The sequence below is a fragment of the Sinocyclocheilus rhinocerous genome, unplaced genomic scaffold (assembly GCF_001515625.1).
Source record: "Sinocyclocheilus rhinocerous isolate Xijiao unplaced genomic scaffold, SAMN03320098_v1.1 scaffold1725, whole genome shotgun sequence".
Classification (NCBI taxonomy): domain Eukaryota; kingdom Metazoa; phylum Chordata; class Actinopteri; order Cypriniformes; family Cyprinidae; genus Sinocyclocheilus; species Sinocyclocheilus rhinocerous.
In genome coordinates, this window is record NW_015627232.1 from 406,758 (window position 1) to 418,036 (window position 11,279).

The window sequence follows — 11,279 nt, forward strand, 5'->3', positions numbered from 1 at the left end:
GGATCAGATTTCATCACTTACTAAATTACACTTTGGACAGTCTGTGCCAAAGATCAGATTCAAAAATGGAATCAGATTTGCGTGCAGTGTTAGCCAAGATACCCTTATGAAAAATAAAACTGCAGATTAATAAAAGGCCAAGAAATAAAAGGCTGCCTAAGGCCTAGAGTACACTTGACTTGTCTTTTAACAGTTCACCCAAAAATGAAAATTCTGTCATAATTTACTCACCTTCTTCATTTACTCAGTTCTTCTGTTGAACACAAAAGAAGATATTTTGAAGACTGTTGGTAACCAAACAGTTGACGGTATCCACTGACTTCCATAGTATGGGAAAAAATACTATGGAAGTCAGTGGGGACCATATTCTTCAAAATTTCTTCTTTTGTGTTCTTTGTAATAATGGCAATTAAAAGCATTAAAGTACACTTTAAATCATTATGTTATCACTTATAATAATCTTTTGCTGTGCTTTAAAGACACTATTTTGATCTGACTAACATACTAAAACGTAAAATATTTTATTCATTTTAACTTTGGTGTGTTATTTCAATGCATGTAAAGTTCACATACTGTTTGATCAAATGTAATAAATTGTAACTTCATCATTACAAATGTGTAATTACAAATATATTTAAATACTTTATATAACATTCGAAGGAGAAATTACATATTTATATTTTTGTTTAAAGACTGTTGGTAACCAAACAGTTGACGGTATCCATTGACTTCCATAGTATGGGAAAAAATACTATGGAAGTCAGGGGACCATATTCTTCAAAATTTCTTCTTTTGTGTTCTTTGTAATAATGGCAATTAAAAGCATTAAAGTACACTTTAAATCATTATGTTATCACTTATAATAATCTTTTGCTGTGCTTTAAAGACACTATTTTGATCTGACTAACATACTAAAACGTAAAATATTTTATTCATTTTAACTTTGGTGTGTTATTTCAATGCATGTAAAGTTCACATACTGTTTGATCAAATGTAATAAATTGTAACTTCATCATTACAAATGTGTAATTACAAATATATTTAAATACTTTATATAACATTCGAAGGAGAAATTACATATTTATATTTTTGTTTACCATAAATGCTTGTCACTACACTGAGCACTTTAACCATATTTCAATAGAATAATGAAATTACATATAAACATACTTAAAGGTAATTGAGTCCTACCTATGTGTGACAAAAAAGAACTCTTAAGTTCAAATAATTGGATTTGATATACATTTTTAATACATTTTCATTTAATTGTAAGTAACATAAGTGTCTGAAAACATTACATTCCGTTCACTCTGTATTATTTCCATAATAAGTAAATAAGTATGCAATAATAAGTGTTTTATTTCCATAATAAGTATTCTTTTTAATAGTATGCTAAAGCATACTTATTTTTCACATGGACATAGTGTCATATCTTCATTTGAACACTTTTCTTTTTGTTGCATGAAAATCATACAGAGTCAAAATGCTGTTTCATATGCAAGACTCCAATTATTTGTGCTTTGCACAGCTGTATTTTCAATACATTTGTCTAAATTGCAGAGAAAAAATATAATCAGCCATAAATATCATCATGAGACTATAATTACTTCCAAATTTCTTGGAATGGGAATGGTGTGTGTTTAAGTTTCAGAAACAAACTAACTACAATAATAATTACCTGAGATTCCTTTTATGACCACAGTGAGGTGTGAGGAAAAGTTCTGGGGGTGAAAATAATAAAATAATAGTGCCAAATTAAATCTATCAGAAAATCTATCATATCCTGTCAAAACTCTTTCCATGTGAATTTAGAAATCCATTCTCACAAGACTGAGATTTTATGATCCCAACTTGGACATAACGCATAATTTCGCTGCAGTGGGAAGCATGTCATTACGGAGGTGAAGGCTGATCTTTAGCTCAAGGTTGAAGAGTTCATCCGCTGTCTGTGGTGATATACAGTGAAAGAAGAAGAGTCTGAGTGAGTAATGCTGCTGATGTCTTATTGAATTCCCATCTCACTGGTCACTGATCCTGCTGTACGCTGCACAACCGCCGAGGTGAAAATGTCACAGATTGAATTGCCATTAGTAATCACTCGAATGGCAAGAAAGGGATGTGCTGGAATTTTCATGGTTTTGATGGTATTTATCTGATAATACCAGAGGCACTTAATACAATACACTTTGGTGTCCCATGGCTTTTTAAAAAAGCATTAGAGACACAAATCCCATGTTTGTTCATTTTGTTTATTTGTTTGTTTTTGTTTTCTGTGATAACTACACAGAACCTTTTTCATGTAAAACAACTCTCTAGTAACAACTCTGCTAGTAAATTTTACAATTCACAAAATTTGAAGTAGAAAGACAGAAACAGTATTTTCCTGTAAAAAAAAATCCTCCAATATTCTTTTTTTTTTTCAACTTTTGCAGTGTATTAGATGTGTTAAATAAAATATTATCTAACATACAACCTATCATGAAAAGTAGCTTATTTTAAACACATGTCTGTTTTTTAGCAAAAATGTTTGATAAAATAATCAAGTAAATAAACTAATTTCACTTTTTAAAATTTGTACACAAATTGTAGTTATTGTATGTTTACAAAGAAAAGAAAATATGTCTATGTTTAAAAAAAAATAGAAATTACATTTACTTTATTTTTTATGTGAAATATTTTTCTTTAATCTACAGAAAATATATACCAATATTTGTTCCTAAACTATAGCCCCTTTAGCCTTTCAGCTTAATTTAGAATTAAATTAAGTTACTAATTCTAGCATTTTTACTTTAGTTTATTTTAGTTTTAGTTTTATTTAATGTGTATTGCTGTAAAAATCACTCAAATCAGGCTTTTAAACTTTATATGAGTTTAGCAACACTTTATTTCACCTTTTTATTTATTTTTTAAATTTATTTTGGTTCCCCAAGGAAGCTTTCAGTGAACAGTTCCAGTGAACAGAGAACCATTTTCTAAGTGTGAAGAACATTTTAATAATATCAAGAATCTTTTTACACTATAAAGGAACTTTTGTGCAATAGAAAGGTTCCATGGATGTTAGAGGTTCTCCGTGGAACCATAAATGCCAATATCTTTATTTTTAAGAGTGTATTCATGTGTTTGTGTTTTTCATTCAAAAAGACCATAGCAGTATGAAAGTCCTTGGTTTTTGATGATGATTGCTATGTGTTTTCATAGCAACAGGCAACCATGAGACAGCTGCAACACAGCATTTTTTGGCACTTCCCTCTTCAAGGAACTGACGGTGCTTGTTTGTTTATATACCGACCTTCACTCAGACAGACAGACTGCCAGCTCTGATATTCAATATTCACACAGCATGTTGACACACTCCTGCTTCTGGTATTGGTGGAGAGGTGTGTTCACGCAATGAATGCTTATACAACATGACACACCTTACAGAAGAAAGCAGGCACTTCATTTGAACTTCATTGCTCGGTTCTGGGAAACTCAACAGGGGTTTCGTGAACTGGGACAAGAGTGTCAACTGAGAAGAACGAGTGGGAGGAGGTTATGCTGTCATATGAGCAGGCATGCAAATGTGTTATGTAATGTTTGCATGACATTTATATAAATTGCGTTCTCCTCTTATAGGGGTAGATGTTGGGAAGTTGGAAGGTTTTACAGTATAAACCCATGCCAACTAATTGTTTTCAGGTTTTTAAGAGCTATTCACTTGTTTTATCCCACATAATTGGTCATATTTCTCTATATTACTTGAATAAAACCAGAAAAAACACATGTATATGTAATTGTACACAAATTTAACACAACTTTGTAAGCTTTTAACACAAATTAGTCAGTCTTAGCCATTAAACCTTGTTGTAAGTTATTGTAAGAAGTTAAGAAAATTTATTGAAGAAAAAAGATCAAACTTTTTGAAATCCTGTTAAATCTTCTAGCATATATATTTAGATTGTGTGTGTGTGTGTGTGTGTGTGTGTGTGCGTGCTGTCAAAACCACTCAAATTGTCACATTTTTATTTTACTGTTAATTATTTAATAATAATAATAATTAGATTTTATTTTATTCAGATGATTTATTTGACTATAAGGTAACACCTAAACAGTATAACTGTGTCAGTTGTTAATATCTTCCTGGCTATGTACAACTGCACATATTTCCATAGACTGGGTTTTGCATTTCTTCACAGTTTGGTGGTCAAGTAGAGGTCAATGTTTGTTTAAATGCATGCCTCATACCAGTGAGGATTCCAGACAATGTGATGTGCACAGCCTCTACATTCTACAAACACGTTATGAAATGATGGACTTAGGAAATGCTGGAGCGTTATGAAATGATGGAAATACAAACAACAGTGATTTGCTTCACGAGCAAGTATAACACAAACAGACAGAAGAAGGGAAATGACCACTTAACCACTTAAAGTAATGCATTTAAATACTTTTATTAGGCTACGCGATTTTTTTTTTTTTTTTTAAAGAAAATGAATCACTTCAACTGTAAACCTGTCCGGGGACATTTTTGTGGCACACCACTAAACTACTTTAAATCACACCATCTCTCACATTGAGCAACAGTGCCGACGAACAACGCTGTTTGTGTTCACAGATCACATCATCATACTTTACCTGAGGTAGAATTTCATTTGGAAGAACTGCTGACAGATTAAACTGTCCTCAACTGAAACTCGTCTGACTCTCGTATTACAGATGGCAAAAAGGTTCCTTTGCCAAGAACCCCGCCACAAAACCCACGTTTTGTAATCTCTTTTTTCGGTTTTTGCAGTGTTCGAGCTAGAGACAAAATGAATCTTATGACAATGACCACAAAACTTTAAGAAGGCACATCTAATTATTCAAGCAAACCTGGTAAGTGTATCTTCTGGCGTAACACAACCTACAGTTAGTCTGCCTTTGCCAAGTACTTACATAACCAATTTATCAGATAACTGCCGCCCATATTATTACCCTACTTTATGAAAGAATGATAAATCGTTTGTTACTGGATACTGTACAAACGGGTGTTATATAACCTGCTTTCAAAGTGTATTTGTAATCTAAATAAAAAGGAAACTTGGTCGAACGCCACTGAAATGTTTATGTGGCACGACTCCAATAAAAACATGCCAAGGCATTGCTGCGGATAAGGAAAACGACTCATAAATGGTTCTGCGATAATTTAGGGAGATTATAGTCTTAAATCAATGCATTATGCGCACTAATCGCCTTGATCAAAAGTGACAAGACGGTGCAGCTCTTGTACAGTCATTATAGCGGCCATCATATTATACATATAATCATATTTTCCACAAAAGTTATAAATAAAAGTTTTAATGACTGGTGGCACTGAAGTCAAGTGGGTAATATTTTAACAAGCGCAGATCAACACCAGGAAAATGAAAAAATAAATAAATAAAAATACCATGACAGCTCCATCCTACTTTACTTAAAAATGTTAAGGTATTTTTTAAAATCTCAGTCTATTGCACTCAAATAACTAGTTAATTATATTTCAATTAAAGACAATGCAAAATGTTACAGATAAAAAAGCTTTATTGACAAGTTTTGTGATCAAAAGAACAAAAGATGTGGATGCAAAGCTTAACTAAAAATAATTTAAATTTGCTTCCCACTCTCCCCTTTCATACGGGATAATATATTCTCTGTGGGAAAACGTTTACGGGCAAATGCAATATATGACAAAAATTGCATTTAAAAAAAATGACCTTATTAAAGTATACAGCAAACATGTGAAGCAAGACCAAATCTTGCATTTCATTTGCGAGCAGTCTGAATAAATAGATAGTGCACAAGAGAGGAAAAGCAACCAAAAGGGATACGATAACGTCATTCATGACGACCCTCACTTTCCCTGAGGACCTACATCTGAGTCCCACCCTGTTTAAACCAGAATCTTTGTCTGTTTATTTTAGAATGGGTTGAAGCTGCTGTAACAATTCCTAGCTTTCATTCCTATTAGTCTGAACTCGGCCATCAGCCTTTTCCCTCATATATTATGTTCTTCTACAAAAAGTACAGTAAAATTATTTCGCTTTAAAAGAAAAATTCAGAAAGATAGTAAAATTTGGGAAGCTACATTTTAGGATCTGCCATGTTCATTTTTGGACATTCATGTTTGTTTGGTTTATTTTTCCTGGAGACATAATGATCCTTTTTCACTAAATGCGAAGCACAAGAGGATCACGTCAGGTTTAAACCCATTCCTTTCATTTAGCTTTCAAAATACCTAACTCTGACGGTTTTCCACCCGGACTTGAAAAGAGACCGGACCTCTTTGTATAATTTGCAATTATACATATAGTCTGTGCTAGTCAAAAGGAATATACAGATGCCACAAAAGAGAAAAGGAATATGACTATTTACAGAACACTGATCTCTCTTCTGCGTCACTATAAATCTTTATGAAATATACAGATTTTCAGTGTTCATGAGCAGCCTCAGTTGGCCTGGGCAATGCGGGAGTCTGAGCCGATGAAGTTGAGCATCGTCTGGACCAACTCTGGCAGATCATAGTCGTGCTTCCAGCCCCAGTTATTGCGTGCGTTGCTGTCATCAAAGTTCATGGGCCAACTGTCAGCTATACGGATGGAAAAAACAAATGTTTTTGTACGATTTGCACCATTGATTTGTACCAAAATATTTGAGGAAAGTGCAGATGTTTTGGATCATACCTATAGCCTGTCGTACAGAGTCAATCTCATATGTGACCTGAAGATCAGGCAGCTGTTTTTGGACCTCGTTTGCAAGTTCCTCTGGAGTGAAGCTCATGGCATTGATGTTGTAGGTGCGCATGCTGAGCGATTCCGCCGGCGCCTCCATCACCTCCAGAGTGGCCCGCAAACAGTCATCAATGTACATCATGGGCAGCCGTGTGTCTGGTTTTAAATTGCACTCAAACTTGCTGGTCTTGACGGCGTCGTGGAAAATCTGCACGGCGTAGTCTGGAAAAGCCAATAGAGACATACTTTTAGGACTCATTGCTGTTTTTTTGGTCAGCAGTCTCTACCACATGCAACAGTATGACGAAGTGTCGAAGTACTTTTCAGGTTTTTACATGTGACTTCTGGCAGCTGGAGGTGTGGTTCATATGGCTGGTCGGCATTGGTGCAGGCTATCGGTTTATCTAAAAATACTCAAAGCGAACAACACCCCTTTCTGAGCAAGTGCCAGTTGCATAACTTCACTTACGTACGTGAGCAAGGTCATGTGCCAAAAAACACAGACGGAGCAGAGTGCACCGTACCTGTCGTGCCACCGCCGGGCTGCGAGTCTGCAGAGATGATGCCAGGGTACCGCAGACAGCGGAAGTCAAGGCCATATCGGTGGTGGTAGTACTGCAGAAAAGGATCATGGGTAAAGATTAATATTCCATACGGCACAGAAAATAGGTGAAAATACTCAAATATGGGTGACTGGTGTCTTACCTCCCCCATAAGCTCTGCATGGACTTTAGAGACGCCATATATAGTGCGTGGTCTCTGCACACAAAGGTCAGGAGTGGGATTTCGAGGTGAAGTTGGTCCGAAGGCACCAATTGTACTGGGCACAAAGAGCCGAAGCCCGTGTTCTGCTGCAATGTCTAGGATGTTGTGTAGTCCTAAATAAAAATGTTAAGTATAAAAATGTTAGAACATTTAATGTACTGTCTAATTGCAATACTTTACATTAGTTTTCTAAAGTCTTACCTGTGATGTTGACTGCTCGTGCCAGTGGCACATTAGCTTCCCCAACAGCACTTAGAAGAGCACTGTAATGCACTAACCAGGTGATCCTGTTATTTACTACAATCTCTCGCAAGTTCTTGTAGTCCAGAATGTCAGAGTAGATAAAGGGGCCTGTGTAAAAAAAAATATATATATTTAATCAACATGTCAGAACTTGTGTGATCAGTCTAGCTCTGAACATATTTCTCAATATTAACAATATTGAAATGAAGATAAAAATCCTTTATCTTTTAAAATTAAGCTATTTAAATAAATGCTATGATTGTGCATGTTCACCTGTTTTAGACATGCAAACAAATGTTAAATCAATTATCCAAGCTAATTAAAAGAAATTTGACAAAACAGTTAATTAGCCACTATAATAAACATAATTAGCACTTCTTTACTCGTCTAAATTACCTTAACATTCCATTAACATTAACATTAACAAATTACCTTAACATTAACAAATGATAAATTCTCTAACAAATAACTCTCCAAACTACATTTGGCAAACATCTGGTTTAAATGGATATATAATTATAACATAACAGACCCATTAATAAAATGCTACCCCAATTATTTCTCTCATGAAATTATAGTAAGAATTCGTTTGAGATTAACAGAAGACATACCACTGTGAAAGACATTGCTTGGTGGTTTCCTGATATCTGAGAGGATCACATTGTTTTTTCCAAATCGCTTCCTATGAGACAGGAGGTAGAACTTTATTATGTAATATACGTTTTTATGTAAAACATTACATTTGTAAATGCATCTACAATGCAAAAGATTAATGCTTTTATATATGTACTATAATGTGCATACCTTAATAGTTTAGCAAGCCCAACCCCTAGTTGCCCGAGGCCACCTGACAGAGAGAGAAAATGATCAAATATCATGCAAAAACAGTAGGGGAGTCAGGATCCACCCATCTTAAAAACGTGCTAAAACCAGTGTGATCAACGTGACAAAATACAAAAGTCCCAACTCTTAAATAAAAAATGCCAATGTACCAAGTACCCGTTTTTCATACCTGTGATGAGAACTTTGGGGTGGTCGGTTTCAGAGAAGGACACAGAATGAAAGCTGGCATCAGATCCAGAGGTGACCTGGCGTGGGGAGAAGCTGATGTTGCGTATCGCCACCGTCAGAGGCTGACATCCACACGCAGGGGCCAGCAGGGCCTGCTTTGCCACCTTACTAAGGGCTCTCACGACTGGCATGCTCAGTTACCTGCAAAAACAAGAGGCATCGCACATGATCAGAACCTACAATTAAAAGAATAGTTCACCCATCATATACTCACCGTCATGTCCTTCCAAACCTGTATGACTTTCTTTCTTCAGTGGAACAAAAGAAATGTCAGGCATAATGACAGCCTCAGTCACAATTCGCTTCCACTGCATAGATAATTTTCTATACATTGAAAGTGAAAGGTAACGTTAACTAGCATTCTGCCTAACATTTCTTTTTTTGTTCCTCAGATGCAAGCCATACAGGTTGGAAGATGCTGGACATCTAAATATAAAAGCTTGTGCTGTTTTCGGATTAACATTTCGAGTCAAACATCGAACATATGCTTCTTACATCAGAGCTATTTCAAACGTAGTCACATGAGGCTCAGTGCAGTGACGCTCGTAAATTACACTGGCAGCTAAATAAACTTTAATGAACTAAACCTGATGTAAGGCGCCTCAAAGTTCATCCTTCTGTTAAATTCGTACAGTAAACCGGAAAAAATTGTTTTAATTTCCAGGCTGTCATCGCCGAACTTTCTTACCTTGCAAATGTAAAGGCACGAATGGAACGAAGAATGTAATATGAGCGCATTTATACTGCCCTGCCTTCGTCGGCAGCCAATCAGCACGCGAGCACCTTGGCAAGCTGCCGAACACATCCTTCAATCCGACTTCCAAAGGCTTCGTTGTGCCAAGTCTGTGCGGACTGTTCTGTTCGTGTCCCCTGTTTTTTTTGCTTCACAATAACCTAACGCACAATCCAAGTCGGTTTGATCTTGAACTTTAAGGTCAGTCAGACTTCTGGGAATTTAGATCAGTTTAAACTAGTTTCCAAAGGCTTTTTTTTCACAGTGCAAAGCCTGGGACGCAATGCTGGGTTGTCTTGTTCCACGTTCACAGTTCATACGCTATCCCGGGTTAGTAATTAATTTTTGGAAGACGTGTTTCGAAATTTCACACTGCATATTTGTAAGCCCCGTATTAACCTTGTAACTTAGGGTAATACGGTACACGGCCCGTTTTAATACATGCTTGTCCATCTGTGGCCAAGTAGACCCGCTCTGGTCACTTGAAATATGAGCATAACTTAAAGCAAATACAATATGGACTCTTTATAACCCAGTTAACCCTTGTGCTGGCTCTCGACTACATTTTTATCCGTTTTCTACATACTTGTAGACTTCTTCGCGTCAAAGCTCATGAATATTTAATGAGATAAGCACAGAGGGAGCTCATGATTGGTTGTCTGTTGCTAAACAACTCGCTGTAATCTTGCACCTTTAGCGCTGCAATTCGGCCAAGTAGTTTTACAAGCTATTCAGAAGAAGTGACAACCGCGTTTTAAAATGACACGTTTAACCCAGGGTTAAAACTATCGGTACGACTGAAGCGGTGTGCAAGACTTCTTCTGGCAGACTAACATTAGCGGCTCTAGAACAACGTGAGTAAACGTGCTCACGACGACTAACTACACCCTATGAACGAACACCTTCAAATAACGGTCACGTTATCAGGATTTCGACACTTTGTTTCACACGAACTACCGTATTTTATGAAACACTAAAGGGAAGTCTTGTATTTTCGGGAAAGTGACAAAATGAGGAAGAGGTATACAAGATAACCACGTCTTGAGCTTCATTATAGGCCTAAAATCACAGATATTTAACGGAATGCGTTAGGACAAAGTAATTGGATTGAGAAGTAAAAAGCGACAAGGTTGTGAAAGTGAAAAATAAACTATCATGCATTTTTATCTTTCCAGTCAAGGCCATGGGAAGCCAGCGTTCAGATAAGGTTCTATTTGTAATCAATTTTAAGCAAAATGCAATCGATTTCAGTAAATTAATTCACTCACCTATTGACTAGAATAAGATTCAGAGATTAGGCAGAAAACGTGTTTTTCTGGGCGACGTGAGCAGCTTTCTTTATCTGGTTTTCAGTCACTGATGCTTCATTCAGAATCTTCCAGTATTGCATCAGCCCGCCGCGGAGGTTTTATATCCGCAGCCCAAGAGGCGTTCAAGAGAAGCCGGCTGCGCTCTGATTGGCCAGCGCTGGAGGTGAGGTCCTGGCCACGCCTTCCTGACGTCTGTAGAACTGAAACATGACGACTTGAGGGGTCTTTTCAGGGTTGCACGTTCAACCCCCCCTCACAACGAATGCAGTCAACGGGACGTTTTGGGTTGAAAGTGAGAGACAGAAAGCTCATAGTAAAGGGTTTGAGAGAATATTTCTTGTTTCTAGAAAATACCAAACCTACAAAAGAAAAAAAAAGATAAATTACCTAATGAGGAAAATGTGCATTTTGTCCCGCTAAATTTAGAACCAA

At 36.4% G+C, this 11,279-nt stretch overlaps 1 protein-coding gene across 2 annotated transcripts; it reads right to left on the minus strand.

Annotated features, from left to right (window-relative positions):
* Positions 1-5,520: 5,520 nt before the first annotated feature.
* Positions 5,521-10,931, minus strand: LOC107723287 (L-threonine 3-dehydrogenase, mitochondrial-like). 2 transcript variants are annotated; one of them, XM_016531857.1, is made up of 9 exons: positions 10,806-10,931; positions 8,746-8,945; positions 8,538-8,580; positions 8,345-8,415; positions 7,692-7,841; positions 7,431-7,603; positions 7,250-7,340; positions 6,678-6,947; positions 5,521-6,583 (listed from the first exon to the last, which is right to left on the minus strand). In XM_016531857.1, the coding sequence occupies exons 2-9, from the start codon at positions 8,933-8,935 to the stop codon at positions 6,444-6,446; spliced, it is 1,128 nt and encodes a 375-aa protein (XP_016387343.1). In that variant the 5' UTR covers positions 8,936-8,945; positions 10,806-10,931; the 3' UTR covers positions 5,521-6,443. The 2 variants fall into 2 exon arrangements, with proteins under 2 accessions (XP_016387343.1, XP_016387347.1); XM_016531861.1 differs by lacking the exon at positions 10,806-10,931 and adding an exon at positions 9,493-9,528.
* Between the last annotated feature and the right edge of the window lie 348 nt (positions 10,932-11,279).

Excerpts from the sequence above, each read along its gene's own strand:
- LOC107723287 (XM_016531857.1), bottom strand. The coding sequence starts at position 8,935 with ATGCCAGTCGTGAGAGCCCTTAGTAAGGTGGCAAAGCAGGCCCTGCTG. Across the intron at positions 8,416-8,537 it reads GGGCTTGCTAAACTATTAAG|GAAGCGATTTGGAAAAAACA; the intron begins GTATGCACATTA and ends CCTGTCTCATAG. Across the intron at positions 6,584-6,677 it reads CTCTGTACGACAGGCTATAG|CTGACAGTTGGCCCATGAAC; the intron begins GTATGATCCAAA and ends CCATCCGTATAG.